Source organism: Crassostrea angulata, unplaced genomic scaffold (assembly GCF_025612915.1).
Source record: "Crassostrea angulata isolate pt1a10 unplaced genomic scaffold, ASM2561291v2 HiC_scaffold_265, whole genome shotgun sequence".
Taxonomy (NCBI): domain Eukaryota; kingdom Metazoa; phylum Mollusca; class Bivalvia; order Ostreida; family Ostreidae; genus Magallana; species Magallana angulata.
This window is the reverse complement of record NW_026441818.1, coordinates 55627-76385: the sequence shown is the minus strand read 5'-3', so window position 1 is coordinate 76385 and position 20759 is coordinate 55627. Positions and strand designations below refer to the sequence as shown.

Sequence of the window (20759 nt, the reverse complement as noted above, 5' to 3'; positions counted from 1 at the left end):
ATTAAATCTTCCAGATTCAATATTTAATATTAAGATTGGTATGCTTTAAGACCTAACGTCATGCATTTGAGGTCTCCTATGTCACATTTACAAGATTTTAAACATTGATAAGTTCAATTTAAGGTTTGAGATTTTCCGGTTATTTTTGGTTCATGTGGTGTGGTTTCTTTATCAGCGTGTAAGTTTTATATCCGATTAACACGCGTCTCCAACAAATCAGAGAAAACAAAAAGTGTACAGTTTCGGTAAGATATTTCTAGTGTTGTATTTACATTATATTGTACTTGTTCATTTTCTGTCCATAATTTCTATTCAGAATGAGATAAGTTTAAAAAAATATAAGTAATACTAAGGCTCTAAAAAGGTTGACATTTACTGCAGCACCCAGACTGTTCCATCGGCTTCGTGCACAATTGAAAAGGTTTTATTATTCATGAAATAGGTAAAATAATCAATAGACATATAAACAAGCAGTCAGGCAAACAGAACAAAGCTAAATTAACTATCAATTAGTTCACTACAGTAATCACAAATTCTCCCCTCAGTCCTCAACCCTCAGTCCCAAATCCACAACCCCCATCCCTCAACCTTAAGCCCCCAACCCCCAACTCTACAATTCTCAGTCCTCAACCCTCAGTCCCCAACCCTCAGTCCTCAACCCTCAGTATCCAACCCACAATCCTCATTCCTCAACCCCAAGTCTTCAACTTACTTCAATGTCCGATCCGCAAAGCACAATCCTCAACCCTCAGTCCCCAACCTTACGCCCTAAGCCCGCAACTATCATTCTGGATCCCCAAACTTAACCCTCATCCCTCGTTCCCTAACCCACAGTCGTCCGCCCTCAATCCTTAGTCTCCAACCCACAACAATCATTCTTGCTCCCAACCCCCAATCTTCCCACCCAAAACCCTCGGTCCCCAACTCCTTACCTCCCTGTTCTTAAATCATGAGTCTCAAAACCCTTAACGCTCTCTTTCAAATCTGCAACCCTCAGTTGTCAGCCTCTAATCAGCACCTCTCAGCCATTAGTCCCCAACTCTCAATCCACAACCCTCAGTCCTCAACACACACAATTGATCAAGTTATTTATTAAGATTCCGCCATTACCGATTCTTACTTGTCGCACTTTCATCATTTCATTATATATAGGTCGGATACTTCTTGTTCAGTATTATGATATGCTCTGGTTAAAAGATTGGAATAGAGATTTGTTGGTTTATTATTTTGAAATAAATATTAATATTGTTTTCATTTCAGTTTGCTAGGGGTGCTGTATTACAGAGCGATGAGTGAAGAACAAGACTCGGGTAAGTCTCAAGTTTCATCAATGTTTCATGCTTGATAGTTTATTTTATTAGTTAAAGAAAAAAAATCGCTCTTAACATCGAAACTAATTCGATATTATTTTCTAATAAATGTGTTGTATGACTCAAAAATACAACTGGATTGTGTCTTATTTCAGAAGAAGCACAGCAGCTTCTGGAGGTCGTGGAGACGTACATCACTGACATTTCAAAAGAGTTTAAAGAAGGGCTAGCACAGATCAAGAAAGAAAATGTCGAAGTCCTAAACTCTGTATCAAACAGACTTTCCACAGTTGAAGTGGAAAGTCAGGCACTGCGCAGGGACATAGAACGACTAGAAAAACAGATAGAGGACGTGGCAAAGGGAATCTCAAAAGATATTACGGATCATTTACAGGGGATGCCATTTTTCCTTCAGCCGTGCACACAACACCAAATTGTAATTACAAACAAAGACTTGGAGAATCTGGAGAGGATGGACTTAGATTTGGGTAGTGTTAGCGCTGAAACAGAAACGTCAACGCAGGAAGTTGCGCAGCCATGTACCTCAACCCCTGACCCTCAGACACCGGCGCCATCCAGGAAAACCAAATTTTTCTGGAAATGGAACTCCGCAGCTGAAGACTGGCTCTATGAAAAGTGCCGTAAGAATTCGTTCAGTCGAAGCAGGGCTATTAAGTCCGAAATCTTTAAAGAAGGCATCAGGGAGAAACTGTGGACCGACAGCGTTACTTGGAGTGTGCGAGTGTTTAATAAAATAGACACGATCTGCAAAGGCAACTATTAACGTTTTGTGTTGTGCATAAAACTGTCATTTTATGGTCTAAATAAGACGATGGCATTAGCCCAGTACAGTGTACTTTGACGCAACATGCACAACTGTATTATTGACTACATTTATTTCAATTTCTAATTCGTAAGTAGCGATGGGAACTTGTGTAAGATTTGAAGAATTAACATATTTGTTAATGTGTACTTAGACCCATTTGTATTTTCTTAAGTTACATAAAGATCATTCGTTTTTTGTTTTTGTTTTTGTTTTCTTTTTCTTCAATTGTAACTTCTTCTTTAACTCTGACATCAACGAAAGACCAACTAGTTGCTTTGCAACGAGATCTGTTCCAGTTAATGATTATTATTTCATCAACATTTAGAACCTGCTAGTCTATCCGAGTCAACAGGTCTTTCATGGCCGTTAAAACAGATTCTTTCCTGTTTCGGAACCTTCTCAACTTTACAAATATCATTAATTTTACCTCATTCAGTCTGAGTATTAATAAAACATATAAAATATATATGAAGATTGCACAAACTAACTTGGTAATTGAATTTAATGTTCTAAAATAAAAAAAATAAAAATTACAGTTCCTTTTGTCATGAGGATAAATAGCCTTACTTTTTTAACCTTATCGAGTCAATAACAGATTATTTTTTAAGTCGAAAATATTTTGCTTTAAATGCAACGAATGTTCTATCAGGAATGTTTTTTTCTGCACAAAGTGATTGATAGTAATGGTAAGCTTCTTGAACGCCCTGAAGGTTGTGCTGGATCACCGTATGAAGACATTCAATTTCCTGTGGACTCCATCGCCCTGTAAATCCAGCATGTCTTCCTCTTCTGTCAGTGTAGTGTACTATTTCTAGTTCAGACGAACAATCGATAGATATGCCGACGAATGGTTCATGGGGTTCATCTAAGAGTTCTGTGGTTTGTTCATCAATCGGTAATATCTCATCCTCGTCTTGGATTTTGCATGGTTCAGGGAAGGCAGAAGGAATGCTTTCATGTAGCCTATGCGCCTTGAATGTTATAACAGAGGATAGAGTGTGTTCTGATAAGATTTTCTTTCTTTTTAAAAGTTGTTGCACATTATTGCATTCTGCCTGGATAGATGTATGCAACGCATGTAATTTTCTGAAATTTACAAACCAATGATTCTGTAGTAGACCAAAGCAAGAGATATAGGTTGCAACTTTGATAACGAAATGTCGACTGAAGTTACTGCTAACTAACCGTGAGGCAATTTCTGGAATCCACGGAAACACTAAACTGCCCATCTCATCTTTGAATGCGTTAAACTTAGAAGAATGAACAAGATCGTTTATTTCCATGTAGTGTATGATCTCTAGTGTCAAAGCAACATAATCCTCATCTAATTTTTCATCATCTTCTTCAATAATCTTTAATAGGTAATTTGAGTTCCAGACGAAACGTTTATGGCGAGATTTGTCCGTTGTTCGGCAATCGGGAAAGAATTTAAGTTTCAAACCTTGTACACCTAAGCGCAAAACGGTATGTACATCTCTACCAATTTCATTAATCAAAGCCAACCCTCTTTGAAATGTGTAGGGTTCCTTAAAACCATCTCCAATGGCTAAATGGGTACATAAAGTAGTGACATTTATTCTCCCTGACACTACGGCCCATCGAGGGCATACCGCTTCCTTCAGCGAAGCCAAAAATGACCTATCGGTTGTAACAATTGTTTTAGGGTCTTCTTGAATATCGCGCAAAAGAAGTAGCAAGGACCGCATTCCAAGCTGCGAGTCTGTTGCGTGAAGGAAATCAGAGAAATTTAAGAATCGTTTCATTCGCATTACCTGCCCCATGTCATGTGTAACGACACCAAAAAGAGGCGGTGCAGACATTTCATCCAACGCACAGGACGTGCAATCATCTAAGCATAAGAACCCATTCTCCCATGTCAAACTTCTATTCGGTTTCTGTTGTCCTGGTCCAAGATTTACTGAATATAGTCCAGACTTAGATGAATTTAACCGTCCCTTCCAAAATATTTCATTCGCACACTCTAGCTGGAATGTTCTCCAAGCGGAGAAAAAGCCACCTTTATCTCCGTTTGATGCCAACTTAGATTTCAATTCTTCGGTCAGGAAAGATCCAACTGATCTAATCATTTGCAAAAATGATTTAGATTTTTCAGACATTTCTTTAATTGGTGTAAGCAAGGAATATTGTGAAAGTAATTCTCTTAAATGATCTTCGTTGAATAATTGCCAGGGAAATAAGAGATTACTTCTCTCCGTTACATATGAAACGATTTCCACCCGAGAACTAACTGTCCCCATCTTCATGGTGTTTTCACGAATTGCGTTTATATAATCATTTGCTGATTGCCTGTTGGCAGTATTAAGTGTTTGGGACATCAGTCCTCCAGACACTACAGACTTATAAACGGGATGAATACTCCCATTCATTAAGTGTGGTGTGTCCGCATAAAATTGAACAAATGTCATATTCTCCGGATTTTGACAGAGTCTTCTCACTTTAATAGGTATGTCAGGATTTCGGCCGTCCAGATTAGATTGATAATTTGCACAATCGCGGAGAGAGAGGGCACCAGACATAGTTCCTCTCCTACCAATAATTTCCAAAAGCCCGGATCTAGACCAAAACAAATTCGTTTCTATTATACTGGATGCCATTGTACATGCAACGTGTACACTGATTAAAGTATTATCTAATGAAAACATATGAAGAGGAACCGGTTTGGAGTCTCTTCTACCAAATGTGAAGCAAATTAACACCACTTCAAATCCGTCCGGTGTTGATGTGTTTAACACCGTTTTATCGAGTATTTCGTTAAAATATTCAACATCATCTGGTAGAATATACATCTTTCGAATGTCCAAAAGATAATTTTTCTTAAAGGTTGGTCTTGTTAGCTGTTTTAGAGGTAGAGAGAAAATGACGTCCGATAACTCTTTTCTGAAATTATCGTAGTATGTATATTGCACTTTCTGTATCTGATTTCTTGTTTCAAGTGTTGATTGGAAATCTGGAATAGGCAAAAGGGCCATGTGGAAATCAAATTGCGTTGAAGTAAATAATTTGACGCTGACAGACCATTTCAAATTCTGTAATTGATTTGCATTGTAAGTCTCAAGTTTCAAATGTTTCTTTAATATAGGAAACACTGGGATTAAACTTCTTGCTTTCTGTGGTAGGAATTGAAAATAGGAATATTCCCCTTTAAAATCTTTAAAATGTTTCATAGTCACAACTATTCCATCAACATCAAAGGATTTAGATGTCCACAATGCCTGTTCTGCTCTGTTGATAGGACAATCACGAAGTCTTACGGGTGTATTTCTTCCAAGAATGTTTGAAGCATTGCCTATGCATGCATTGGCGAAACTCAAAGCGTTTTCTGATCCAGTTTCAAGGTATCCCTGGACTTCCATTTGGTCTGAAATAACATTTTACTCAGATAAATTCTTGTCTGAATGAAAACATATCAATCAGATTAGAGCCAATCATTATTCATAGCCAATCAATTGAAATCGAAGTTAAGGAACCTGTATTTCAAGATGTGACTTAACTCTCCTCTCATGGCATAAAAGTACAAAACAAAAATTTAACTTTCACTCACCTGGTTTTTTTTTTTAAATATATAATTCAACTAATACCTATCAAACAAAAAAGCAGCACGTATGTATAAACCAAAACTAAATAAAGGCACTTTCCAACACCGAATTACATCTTGTACGGTACAGGTCATCATTACAGACGGACAGCTCGTACCAATAAGAGTTAAACCTAACCATCAGAACTTTGTCCCTAACCCGCAACCCTCAGTATCAAACAAACCCCTTAAGTCCAGAAACCTCAATCTTCAACCTTTATTTTCAATCACTCACCCCTCAACCCTCAATCCAAAACACTCAGTCCCCAACCCTCAACCCACTGTCCCCAATATACAATCCTCAGTCTTCAACCCTCAGTCTTTTTTTTCTTATACAGTTCATTGCAGCCAGGGGATGTGTGACCTCGAAACTCTATAACTAAAATTTCCTCACTTTCCATTCAGCACAAACACCCTCATTCACTCCTTATAAGGCCAATCGCCAAATTCTGCAACTTTCAATTTCACTGTGTAAAGTAAACACAGTTAACAGTCCTAGCCGCAAGTTTCGCATTTTAGTTCTGATTCACGTGTACTTATCATAGGGGTCCACATATTGCATACCAATTTCAACAAGAGACATCCCTCTAACTAATGATAATCATCAAAAATCATTTCATGAATTTTAGCAACACTCATAACTCTTCAAGTACAGCAACTCTCAATTTTACAAAAATATTGACGGGTACTTTATTCGAAACTGTCCCCTTTGCTACCTTAAACCTCAACCCTCAGCCCACAACCCTCAGTCTCCAACCTTCAGCTGTAAGTCCCCAAACCACAATCTTCAACCCTCATGCAGTCTCCAACTGGGTTTTTATTTTGTAAGCATGACTTAGTTGTCATTGAAAATCATAGATATATTGCTTACATTACAGAAATCTTATTCATAGCCAATCAATTAAAATCGATGAACCTTTTTTTCTTTAGATTTTTAATAAAATATTTTCTGCAATGACCAAAAAAAAAAAATAATGATAATAATAATAACTGATGTGAGATGTATTTATTTCAAGTTGTTAGAGGTGCTCTACAATCCTAATAAATCCCTTTATTGCAAAATTACACCCCTTTAAAGAAACCAATAGTTTTCTGTTCATTGTGACATTATCAGTACAGATAATCACCTAGGAAACCTGATAAATCTTTCTGCTTTTACCCTCACACCCTATATTATCTTTTATTATATTAAAACAAAGAAACAATTAGCTTTAGTTCAATGATAATTCCTTTAATTGTAACCCTACTAAGGAACCAATAATTTTCTGTTTAACTTTAAAAAATCAGTACTGTTAATCACTTAGGAAACCTACTAAATCTATTTCAATTCATCTTTTCACCCTAAATTATTTTTTACTATATTAAAACCAAGAAACAATCAGCTTTAGTTCAATGATAAATCCTTCTTACTGTAAAATTACACCCCTATGAAGGAACCCATAGTTTTCTGTTAAACATTAATAAAATCAGTACAGTTAATCGCCAAGGAAACCTGCTAAATCTTTTGGAATTCATCTTTACACCCTAAATTATCTTTTGTTATATTAAAACAAAGAAATAATCAGCTTTAGTTCAATGATTTATCCATTAACTGTAAAATTACACCCCTATGAAGGAACCCATAGTTTTCTGTATAACGTCAACAAATCTGTCCAGTTAATCACTTAGGAAACCTGCTAAATCTTTTGGAATTCATCTTTACACCCTAAATTATCTTTTATCATATTAAAACAAAGAAATAATCAGATTTTGTTCAATGGTTAATCATTTTATTGTAAAATTACACCTCTGTGAAGGAATCCATAATTTTTCTGTTTAACGTTAAATAATCAGTACAGTTAATTACCTAGGAAACCTGCTAAATCTTTTGGAATTCATCTTTACACCCTAAATTATCTTTAGTAATATTAAAACAAAGAAATAATCAGCTTTAGTTCAATGATTTATCCTTTTACTGTTAAATTACACCCCTTTGAAGGAACCCATAGTTTTCTGTTTAACGTTAAAAAATCAATACAGTTAATCAGTTAGGAAACCTGCTAAATCTGTTGGAATTCATCTTTACACCCTAAATTATCTTTTATTATATAAAAACCAAGAAATAATCAGATTTTGTTCAATGGTTAATCATTTTATTGTAAAATTACACCCCTATGAAGGAATCCATAATTTTCTGTTGAACGTTAAAAAATCAGTACAGTTAATTACCTAGGAAACCTGCTAAATCTTTTGGAATTCATCTTTACACCCTAAATTATCTTTAGTAATATTAAAACAAAGAAATAATCAGCTTTAGTTCAATGATTTATCCTTTTACTGTAAAATTACACCCCTATGAAGGAACCCATAGTTTTCTGTTTAACGTTAAAAAATCAATACAGTTAATCACTTAGGAAACCTGCTAAATCTGTTAGAATTCATCTTTACACCCTAAATTATCTTTTATTATATAAAAACCAAGAAATAATCAGATTTTGTTCAATGGTTAATCATTTTTTTGTAAAATTACACCTCTATGATGGAATCCATAATTTTCTGTTGAACGTTAAATAATCAGTACAGTTAATTACCTAGGAAACCTGCTCAATCTTTTGGAATTCATCTTTACACCCTAAATTATCTTTAGTAATATTAAAACAAAGAAATAATCAGCTTTAGTTCAATGATTTATCCTTTTACTGTAAAATTACACCCCTTTGAAGGAACCCAAAGTTTTCTATTTAACGTTAAAAAATCTGTACAGTTAATCACTTAGGAAACCTGCTAAATCTGTTGGAATTCATCTTTACACCCTAAATTATCTTTTATTATATAACAACAAAGAAATAATCAGATTTTGTTCAATGGTTAATCCTTTTATTGTAAAATTTCACCACTATGAAGGAACCCATAGTTTTCTGTTTAACGTTAAAAAAACAGTACAGTTAATCACCAAGGAAACCTGCTAAATCTTTTGGAATTCATCTCCTCACCCTAATTTATGTTTTACTATTTTAAAACAAAGAAACTATCAGCTTCAGTTCAATGGTTAATCCTTTTATTGTAAAATTACACCCCTATGAAGGAATCCATAATTTTCTGTTGAACGTTAAATAATCAGTACAGTTAATTACCTAGGAAACCTGCTAAATCTTTTGGAATTCATCTTTACACCCTAAATTATCTTTAGTAATATTAAAACAAAGAAATAATCAGCTTTAGTTCAATGATTTATCCTTTTACTGTAAAATTACACCCCTATGAAGGAACCCATAGTTTTCTGTTTAACGTTAAAAAATCAATACAGTTAATCAGTTAGGAAACCTGCCAAATCTTTTGGAATTCATCTTTACACCCTAAATTATCTTTTGTTTTATAAAAACAAAGAAATAATCAGCTTTAGTTCAATGATTTATCCTTTTACTGTAAAATTACACCCCTATGAAGGAACCCATAGTTTTCTGTTTAACGTTAAAAAAACAGTACAGTTAATCACCAAGGAAACATGCTAAATCTTTTGGAATTCATCTTCTCACCCTAATTTATGTTTTACTATTTTAAAACAAAGAAACTATCAGCTTTAATTCAATGGTTAATCCTTTTATTGTAAAATTACACCCCTATGAAGGAATCCATAATTTTCTGTTTAACGTTAAAAAATCAGTACAGTTAATTTCCTAGGAAACCTGCTAAATCTTTTGGAATTGATCTTTCCACCCTTACTTGTCCTTTACTATATCAAAACAAAGGAATAATCAGCTTTAGTTCAATGATAAATCCTTTTACTGTAAAATTACACCCCTGTAAAGGAACCCATAGTTTTCTGTTTAAAGGAAAAAAAAACTGTACAGTTAATCACTTAGGAAACGTTCTAAATCTTTTGAAATTCAACTTTACACCCTAAATTAGTATTTTATTAGTATATTAAAACAAAGAAATAATCAGCTTTAGTTCAATGATTTATCCTTTAGCTGTAAAATTACACCCCTATGAAGGAACCCATAGTTTTCTGTTTAATGTTAATAAAATCAGTACAGTTAATCACTTAGGAAACCTGCTAAATCTTTTGGAATTCATCTTTACACCCTCACTTGTCTTTTATCACATTAAAACAAAGAAATAAACAGCTTTAGTTAAATGATAAATCATTTTCTTATAGAATTACACCCCCACGAAGGAACCCATAATTTTCTGTTTATTGTTAAATTATATGTTTCTGTATGAATAATCACCTAGGAAACCTCCTAAATCTTTTTCAATCTACCCTCACGCCCTAGTTTATCTTTTCTCACATTAATACAAAGAAAAAATCAACATCAGACCCCAGAAAAATCCTTTTATTGTGAAATTACACCCCTATGAAGGAACCCATATTTTTCTGTTTAATGTTAAAAAAATCTGTATAGTTAATCACCTAGGAAACGTGATGAATCTTTTTGAATTCGTCTTCACACCCTAAATTTTCTTTTATTATATTAAAACAAAGAAATTATCAGCTTTAGGTCATTGATTTATCCTTTTACCTTAAAATCACACCCCTATGAAGGAACCCATAATACTCTGTTTTACATTAAAAAATCAGGACAGTTAATCACCAAGGAAACCTGCTAAATCTTTTGGAATTCATCTTCACGCCCTAAATAATAATTTATTTTATTGAAGCAAAGAAATCATCAGCTTAAGTTGAATGGTAAATCCCTTAATTTTAAGAATGCACCCCTCTGAAGGAACCCATTATTTCCTGTCCATCATTCAATTATCTATTTAGTTAGTCCCTTACAAAACCGTCCAAATCCTTTTGAATTCATCCTCACACCCTAAATTATCTTTTATTATATTAAAACAAAGAAATAATCAGCTTTAGTTCTATGATAAGTACTTTTATTGTAAAATTACACCCTTTTGAAGGAACCCAGAATTTTCTGTTTAACGTTTAAAAATCAGTACAATTAAATCTGTTTACATTCATCCCCACACCCTGAATTATCTTTTATTATATTAAAACAAAGTAACAATCAGCTGTTGAAACTTGCACCCTCTATTTATCGTTCAATAATGCGCTGTGCTTGACATTGAAGAACCATAAGATTGTATCACCTTTTTTTCTGCTGATAATGGGAATTGAACCCACTCCTTTTCCTGGTTGATAGCAGGAAATGTGCTCTAATACACCATCTCAGCTTTATTGGTGATTATATAATCTTATGGAGATAGAGGCAGAAAAAAGAGAGATTGCATTCAAAAGACAAAATCAATGGTGGATGTGTTTATCCCAGTTCGCCAGAGGTCCTCTATTCTAAAAGCAGTGAACGAGAGCACAGAAATAACGAAGCAAATCTAAAATCAAACAAAGGCTACGGACACGATTTAAAACTCGTACCACAATATAACAGTATCAAGAAAATTCCAAATATAAACAAATAGTACTCCTTCTAAATAATATAATGTGACAAAAAGTTAACTCCGCCTACAAAAGGTCACGTGATCTTTTTTTTTTGACATTGACGAGATGCAACTGAGTTGCAATATCGCAAATACCCCTATACCCTAACCCTAACCCTAACCCTAACCCTAACCCTAACCCTAACCCTAACCCCTAACCCTAACCCTAACCCTAACCCCTAACCCTAACCCCTAACCCTAACCCTAACCCTAACCCTAACCCTAACCCTAACCCTAACCCTGAAATTACACCCCGATAAAGGAACCCATAACTTTCTGTTTCTCGTTAAATTATCAGTATAAATAATCACCTAGGATACCTCCTAATTCTATTTCAATTTACCCTCACACCCAAGATTATCTTTAATTGTATTAATACAAAGAAATAAAAACCTCTAGTTTAATGATTAATCCTTTTCTTATAGAATTACACCCCCATGAAGGAACTCATAATTTTCTGTTTCGCGTTAAAATATCTGTATAAATAAAAACCTAGGAAACCTACTAAATCTCTTTGAATTTACCCTCACACCCTAACTTGTCTTTCATCACATTAATACAAAGAAATAGTTACATTTAGTTAAATGATCAATCCTTTTCTTATAGAATTACATCCCCATGAGGGAACCTATAATTTTGCATTTGTCGTTAAATTATCAGTATAAATAATCACTTACGAAACCTCCTCAATCTTTTTGAATTTACCCTCATACCCTAATTTATATTTTCTCACATTAATACAAAGAAATAATTAGCATTAGTTTCCAAAGAAATCCTTTTATTCTGAAATTAGACCCCTAAGTAGGAACCCATAACTTCTTGTTTCTTGTTAAATTTTCTGTACAAATATTCACCTAGGAAACCTCCTAAATCTTTTTCAATTTACCCTCACACCCTATTTTATCTTTTATTGTATTAAAGCAAAGAAAGAGACAGGTTTAGTTCAATAATATATAATTTTCTTAAAGAATGACACCCCCATGAAGGAACCCTTAATTTTGAGTTTATCTTTGAATTATCAGTATAAACAATCACCTAGGAAACTTCCTAAATCTATTTCAATTTACCCTCACACCCTTTTTTATCTTTTATTGTATTAATACAAAGAAATAAAAAGCTCCAGTTAAATGATAAATCCTTTTCTTATAGAATTACACCCCAATGAGGGAACCTATAATTTTGCATTTGTCGTTAAATTATCAGTATAAATAATCACTTACGAAACCTCCTAAATCTTTTTCAATCTACCCTCACGCCCTAATTTATCCTTCCTCACATTAATACAAAGAAATACTCAACATTAGTCCCCTGTAAAATCCTTTTATTCTGAAATTACACCCCGATAAAGGAACCCATAACTTTCTGTTTCTCGTTAAATTATCAGTATAAATAATCACCTTGGATACCTCCTAATTCTATTTCAATTTACCCTCACACCCAAGATTATCTTTAATTGTATTAATACAAAGAAATAAAAACCTCTAGTTTAATGATTAATCCTTTTCTTATAGAATTACACCCCCATGAAGGAACTCATAATTTTCTGTTTCGCGTTAAAATATCTGTATAAATAATCACCTAGGAAACCTACTAAATCTCTTTGAATTTACCCTCACACCCTAACTTGTCTTTCATCACATTAATACAAAGAAATAGTTACATTTAGTTAAATGATCAATCCTTTTCTTATAGAATTACATCCCCATGAGGGAACCTATAATTTTGCATTTGTCGTTAAATTATCAGTATAAATAATCACTTACGAAACCTCCTCAATCTTTTTGAATTTACCCTCATACCCTAATTTATATTTTCTCACATTAATACAAAGAAATAATTAGCATTAGTTTCCAAAGAAATCCTTTTATTCTGAAATTAGACCCCTAAGTAGGAACCCATAACTTCTTGTTTCTTGTTAAATTTTCTGTACAAATATTCACCTAGGAAACCTCCTAAATCTTTTTCAATTTACCCTCACACCCTATTTTATCTTTTATTGTATTAAAGCAAAGAAAGAGACAGGTTTAGTTCAATAATATATAATTTTCTTAAAGAATGACACCCCCATGAAGGAACCCTTAATTTTGAGTTTATCTTTGAATTATCAGTATAAACAATCACCTAGGAAACTTCCTAAATCTATTTCAATTTACCCTCACACCCTTTTTTATCTTTTATTGTATTAATACAAAGAAATAAAAAGCTCCAGTTAAATGATAAATCCTTTTCTTATAGAATTACACCCCAATGAGGGAACCTATAATTTTGCATTTGTCGTTAAATTATCAGTATAAATAATCACTTACGAAACCTCCTAAATCTTTTTCAATCTACCCTCACGCCCTAATTTATCCTTCCTCACATTAATACAAAGAAATACTCAACATTAGTCCCCTGTAAAATCCTTTTATTCTGAAATTACACCCCGATAAAGGAACCCATAACTTTCTGTTTCTCGTTAAATTATCAGTATAAATAATCACCTTGGATACCTCCTAATTCTATTTCAATTTACCCTCACACCCAAGATTATCTTTAATTGTATTAATACAAAGAAATAAAAACCTCTAGTTTAATGATTAATCCTTTTCTTATAGAATTACACCCCCATGAAGGAACTCATAATTTTCTGTTTCGCGTTAAAATATCTGTATAAATAATCACCTAGGAAACCTACTAAATCTCTTTGAATTTACCCTCACACCCTAACTTGTCTTTCATCACATTAATACAAAGAAATAGTTACATTTAGTTAAATGATCAATCCTTTTCTTATAGAATTACATCCCCATGAGGGAACCTATAATTTTGCATTTGTCATTAAATTATCAGTATAAATAATCACTTACGAAACCTCCTCAATCTTTTTGAATTTACCCTCATACCCTAATTTATATTTTCTCACATTAATACAAAGAAATAATTAGCATTAGTTTCCAAAGAAATCCTTTTATTCTGAAATTAGACCCCTAAGTAGGAACCCATAACTTCTTGTTTCTTGTTAAATTTTCTGTACAAATATTCACCTAGGAAACCTCCTAAATCTTTTTCAATTTACCCTCACACCCTATTTTATCTTTTATTGTATTAAAGCAAAGAAAGAGACAGGTTTAGTTCAATAATATATAATTTTCTTAAAGAATGACACCCCCATGAAGGAACCCTTAATTTTGAGTTTATCTTTGAATTATCAGTATAAACAATCACCTAGGAAACTTCCTAAATCTATTTCAATTTACCCTCACACCCTTTTTTATCTTTTATTGTATTAATACAAAGAAATAAAAAGCTCCAGTTAAATGATAAATCCTTTTCTTATAGAATTACACCCCAATGAGGGAACCCATAGTTTTGCGTTTGTCGTTAAATTGTCAGTATAAATAATCACCTAGGAAACCTCCTAAATCTTTTTCAATCTACCCTCACGCCCTAATTTATCCTTCCTCACATTAATACAAAGAAATACTCAACATTAGTCCCCTGTAAAATCCTTTTATTCTGAAATTACACCCCTATAAAGGAACCCATAACTTTCTGTTTCTCGTTAAATTATCAGTATAAATAATCACCTTGGATACCTCCTAAATCTATTTCAATTAATCCTCACACCCAAGATTATCTTTAATTGTATTAATACAAAGAAATAAAAACCTCTAGTTTAATGATTAATCCTTTTCTTATAGAATTACACCCCCATGAAGGAACTCATAATTTTCTGTTTCGCGTTAAAATATCTGTATAAATAATCACCAAGGAAACCTACTAAATCTCTTTGAATTTACCCTCACACCCTAACTTGTCTTTCATCTCATTAATACAAAGAAATAGTTACATTTAGTTAAATGATAAATCCTTTTCTTATAGAATTACATCCCCATGAGGGAACCTATAATTTTGCATTTGTCGTTAAATTATCAGTATAAATAATCACTTACGAAACCGCCTCAATCTTTTTGAATTTACCCTCATACCCTAATTTATATTTTCTCACATTAATACAAAGAAATAATTAGCATTAGTTTCCAAAAAAATCCTTTCATTCTGAAATTAGACCCCTAAGTAGGAACCCATAATTTACTGTTTCTCATTAAACTTAAATGTAAATTTTCTGTACAAATAATCACCTAGGATACCTCCTAAATCTTTTTCAATTTACCCTCACACGCTATTTTATCTTTTATTGTATTGAAACAAAGAAATTATCAGCTTTGGTTCATTGATGAATCCTTTTACTGTAAAATTACACCCATATGAAGGAACCCATAATACTCTGTTTTACGTATAAAAATCAGGACAGTTAATCACCTAGGAAACCTGCTAAATCTTTTGGAATTCATCTTCACACCCTAAATAATAATTTATTTTATTGAAGCAAAGAAATCATCAGCTTATGTTCAATGGTAAATCCCTTTATTTTAAGAATGCACCCCTCTGAAGGAACCCATTATTTCCTGTCCATCATTCAATTATCTGTATAGTTAATCCCTTACAAAACCGTCCAAATCCTTTTGAATTCATCCTCTCATTCTAAATTATCTTATATAATATTAAAACAAAGAAATAATCAGCTTTAGTTCTATGATAAGTACTTTTATTGTAAAATTACACCCCTTTGAAGGAACCCAGAATTATCTGTTTAACGTTTAAAAATCAGTACAATTAAATCTGTTTACATTCATCCCCACACCCTGAATTATCTTTTATTATATTAAAACAAAGTAACAATCAGCTGTTGAAACTTGCACCCCCTTATTTATCGTTCAATAATGTGCTGTGCTTGACATTGAAGAACCATAAGATTGTATCACCTTTTTTTCTGCTGATAATGGGAATTGAACCCACTCCTTTTCCTGGATGATAGCAGGAAATGTGCTCTAATACACCATATCAGCTTCATTGGTGATTATATTATCATATGGAGATAGAAGGAGAAAAAGAGAGGTTGCTTTCAAAAGACAAAATCAATGGTGAATGTGTTTATCCCAGTTCGCCAGGGGTCCTCTATTCTAAAAGCGGTGAACGAGAGCACAGGAAAGAAATGAGCAAATCTAAAATCAAACAAAGGCTACGAACTCGATTTAAAACTCGTACCACAATACAACAGTATCAAGAAAACCCCAAATATAAACAAATATTACTCCTTCTAAATAATATAATGTGACAAAAAGTTAATTCCGCCTACAAAAGGTGACATGATCTTTTTTTGACATTGACGAGAGGCAACTGAGTTGAAATATCGCAAATACCCCTATACCCTAACACTGACAGCTACAAATTATGATAATAAAAGTTCTCTGTAGTCGAGGAAATGCATAACATGACATAATTATTGGAACTATTTTCATTGTCAATATGCTTGTCGATCGAATTTCTTTTTTTACACGGGTAAAGCAAACTAACCTGGGGTGTAAGCAGTTCGGCACAAATATTTACAATCACCAAAAACTAACAAACACTGATTTAAGCTAGTATTTTGCATTAAACATTAAAAAAAAAACAAAAAAACAAACGATGGCTCGGCAAACCGGAAAAAACAGCAAAGTACGAAAAAGAGAAAACCAATACATATGATATATTTTTTTCCGGAATACTCTATAATTTATAATAACATGTTTCTGACACACGCATATCAGTTGCGGGGATTATTCGTTGCATTTCCGATTCAGAATGTTTAAAGTGACCTGCCTTAGAGAATATAGAGAATATATTGCAGCTATTTCATGACTGCCTAATTCACTGAAGAGATTCATTAAATCTTCCAGATTCAATATTTAATATTAAGATTGGTATGCTTTAAGACCTAACGTCATGCATTTGAGGTCTCCTATGTCACATTTACAAGATTTTAAACATTGATAAGTTCAATTTAAGGTTTGAGATTTTCCTGTAATTTTTGGTTCATGTGGTGTGGTTTCTTTATCAGCGTGTAAGTTTTATATCCGATTAACACGCGTCTCCAACAAATCAGAGAAAACAAAAAGTGTACAGTTTCGGTAAGATATTTCTAGTGTTGTATTTACATTATATTGTACTTGTTCATTTTCTGTCCATAATTTCTATTCAGAATGAGATAAGTTTAAAAAAATATAAGTAATACTAAGGCTCTAAAAAGGTTGACATTTACTGCAGCACCCAGACTGTTCCATCGGCTTCGTGCACAATTGAAAAGGTTTTATTATTCATGAAATAGGTAAAATAATCAATAGACATATAAACAAGCAGTCAGGCAAACAGAACAAAGCTAAATTAACTATCAATTAGTTCACTACAGTAATCACAAATTCTCCCCTCAGTCCTCAACCCTCAGTCCCAAATCCACAACCCCCATCCCTCAACCTTAAGCCCCCAACCCCCAACTCTACAATTCTCAGTCCTCAACCCTCAGTCCCCAACCCTCAGTCCTCAACCCTCAGTATCCAACCCACAATCCTCATTCCTCAACCCCAAGTCTTCAACTTACTTCAATGTCCGATCCGCAAAGCACAATCCTCAACCCTCAGTCCCCAACCTTACGCCCTAAGCCCGCAACTATCATTCTGGATCCCCAAACTTAACCCTCATCCCTCGTTCCCTAACCCACAGTCGTCCGCCCTCAATCCTTAGTCTCCAACCCACAACAATCATTCTTGCTCCCAACCCCCAATCTTCCCACCCAAAACCCTCGGTCCCCAACTCCTTACCTCCCTGTTCTTAAATCATGAGTCTCAAAACCCTTAACGCTCTCTTTCAAATCTGCAACCCTCAGTTGTCAGCCTCTAATCAGCACCTCTCAGCCATTAGTCCCCAACTCTCAATCCACAACCCTCAGTCCTCAACACACACAATTGATCAAGTTATTTATTAAGATTCCGCCATTACCGATTCTTACTTGTCGCACTTTCATCATTTCATTATATATAGGTCGGATACTTCTTGTTCAGTATTATGATATGCTCTGGTTAAAAGATTGGAATAGAGATTTGTTGGTTTATTATTTTGAAATAAATATTAATATTGTTTTCATTTCAGTTTGCTAGGGGTGCTGTATTACAGAGCGATGAGTGAAGAACAAGACTCGGGTAAGTCTCAAGTTTCATCAATGTTTCATGCTTGATAGTTTATTTTATTAGTTAAAGAAAAAAAATCGCTCTTAACATCGAAACTAATTCGATATTATTTTCTAATAAATGTGTTGTATGACTCAAAAATACAACTGGATTGTGTCTTATTTCAGAAGAAGCACAGCAGCTTCTGGAGGTCGTGGAGACGTACATCACTGACATTTCAAAAGAGTTTAAAGAAGGGCTAGCACAGATCAAGAAAGAAAATGTCGAAGTCCTAAACTCTGTATCAAACAGACTTTCCACAGTTGAAGTGGAAAGTCAGGCACTGCGCAGGGACATAGAACGACTAGAAAAACAGATAGAGGACGTGGCAAAGGGAATCTCAAAAGATATTACGGATCATTTACAGGGGATGCCATTTTTCCTTCAGCCGTGCACACAACACCAAATTGTAATTACAAACAAAGACTTGGAGAATCTGGAGAGGATGGACTTAGATTTGGGTAGTGTTAGCGCTGAAACAGAAACGTCAACGCAGGAAGTTGCGCAGCCATGTACCTCAACCCCTGACCCTCAGACACCGGCGCCATCCAGGAAAACCAAATTTTTCTGGAAATGGAACTCCGCAGCTGAAGACTGGCTCTATGAAAAGTGCCGTAAGAATTCGTTCAGTCGAAGCAGGGCTATTAAGTCCGAAATCTTTAAAGAAGGCATCAGGGAGAAACTGTGGACCGACAGCGTTACTTGGAGTGTGCGAGTGTTTAATAAAATAGACACGATCTGCAAAGGCAACTATTAACGTTTTGTGTTGTGCATAAAACTGTCATTTTATGGTCTAAATAAGACGATGGCATTAGCCCAGTACAGTGTACTTTGACGCAACATGCACAACTGTATTATTGACTACATTTATTTCAATTTCTAATTCGTAAGTAGCGATGGGAACTTGTGTAAGATTTGAAGAATTAACATATTTGTTAATGTGTACTTAGACCCATTTGTATTTTCTTAAGTTACATAAAGATCATTCGTTTTTTGTTTTTGTTTTTGTTTTCTTTTTCTTCAATTGTAACTTCTTCTTTAACTCTGACATCAACGAAAGACCAACTAGTTGCTTTGCAACGAGATCTGTTCCAGTTAATGATTATTATTTCATCAACATTTAGAACCTGCTAGTCTATCCGAGTCAACAGGTCTTTCATGGCCGTTAAAACAGATTCTTTCCTGTTTCGGAACCTTCTCAACTTTACAAATATCATTAATTTTACCTCATTCAGTCTGAGTATTAATAAAACATATAAAATATATATGAAGATTGCACAAACTAACTTGGTAATTGAATTTAATGTTCTAAAATAAAAAAAATAAAAATTACAGTTCCTTTTGTCATGAGGATAAATAGCCTTACTTTTTTAACCTTATCGAGTCAATAACAGATTATTTTTTAAGTCGAAAATATTTTGCTTTAAATGCAACGAATGTTCTATCAGGAATGTTTTTTTCTGCACAAAGTGATTGATAGTAATGGTAAGCTTCTTGAACGCCCTGAAGGTTGTGCTGGATCACCGTATGAAGACATTCAATTTCCTGTGGACTCCATCGCCCTGTAAATCCAGCATGTCTTCCTCTTCTGTCAGTGTAGTGTACTATTTCTAGTTCAGACGAACAATCGATAGATATGCCGACGAATGGTTCATGGGGTTCATCTAAGAGTTCTGTGGTTTGTTCATCAATCGGTAATATCTCATCCTCGTCTTGGATTTTGCATGGTTCAGGGAAGGCAGAAGGAATGCTTTCATGTAGCCTATGCGCCTTGAATGTTATAACAGAGGATAGAGTGTGTTCTGATAAGATTTTCTTTCTTTTTAAAAGTTGTTGCACATTATTGCATTCTGCCTGGATAGATGTATGCAACGCATGTAATTTTCTGAAATTTACAAACCAATGATTCTGTAGTAGACCAAAGCAAGAGATATAGGTTGCAACTTTGATAACGAAATGTCGACTGAAGTTACTGCTAACTAACCGTGAGGCAATTTCTGGAATCCACGGAAACACTAAACTGCCCATCTCATCTTTGAATGCGTTAAACTTAGAAGAATGAACAAGATCGTTTATTTCCATGTAGTGTATGATCTCTAGTGTCAAAGCGACATAATCCTCATCTAATTTTTCATCATCTTCTTCAATAATCTTTAATAGGTAATTTGAGTTCCAGACGAAACGTTTATGGCGAGATTTGTCCGTTGTTCGGCAATCGGGAAAGAATTTAAGTTTCAAACCTTGTACACCTAAGCGCAAAACGGTATGTACATCTCTACCAATTTCATTAATCAAAGCCAACCCTCTTTGAAATGTGTAGGGTTCCTTAAAACCATCTCCAATGGCTAAATGGGTACATAAAGTAGTGACATTTATTCTCCCTGACACTACGGCCCATCGAGGGCATACCGCTTCCTTCAGCGAAGCCAAAAATGACCTATCGGTTGTAACAATTGTTTTAGGGTCTTCTTGAATATCGCGCAAAAGAAGTAGCAAGGACCGCATTCCAAGCTGCGAGTCTG

The 20759-nt window shown here is 34.1% G+C and overlaps 2 protein-coding genes across 2 annotated transcripts; both read left to right on the top strand.

Moving 5' to 3' along the window:
- The first annotated feature begins 205 nt into the window (after positions 1-205).
- LOC128169960 (uncharacterized) lies at positions 206-2331 on the top strand. The gene is made up of 3 exons (XM_052835975.1): positions 206-245; positions 1261-1310; positions 1466-2331. Exons 2-3 carry the CDS (start codon positions 1289-1291, stop codon positions 2092-2094), a joined length of 651 nt encoding a protein of 216 aa, XP_052691935.1. The 5' UTR covers positions 206-245; positions 1261-1288; the 3' UTR covers positions 2095-2331.
- A 14774-nt stretch (positions 2332-17105) lies between these two features.
- Positions 17106-19231, top strand: LOC128169963 (uncharacterized). The gene is made up of 3 exons (XM_052835978.1): positions 17106-17145; positions 18161-18210; positions 18366-19231. Exons 2-3 carry the CDS (start codon positions 18189-18191, stop codon positions 18992-18994), a joined length of 651 nt encoding a protein of 216 aa, XP_052691938.1. The 5' UTR covers positions 17106-17145; positions 18161-18188; the 3' UTR covers positions 18995-19231.
- The last annotated feature ends 1528 nt before the right edge of the window (positions 19232-20759 follow it).

Coding starts and splice junctions, on each gene's coding strand:
- LOC128169960 (XM_052835975.1), top strand. CDS start 1,289: ATGAGTGAAGAACAAGACTCGG. Junction 1,311..1,465: donor GAGTGAAGAACAAGACTCGG/GTAAGTCTCAAG, acceptor GTCTTATTTCAG/AAGAAGCACAGCAGCTTCTG.
- LOC128169963 (XM_052835978.1), top strand. CDS start 18,189: ATGAGTGAAGAACAAGACTCGG. Junction 18,211..18,365: donor GAGTGAAGAACAAGACTCGG/GTAAGTCTCAAG, acceptor GTCTTATTTCAG/AAGAAGCACAGCAGCTTCTG.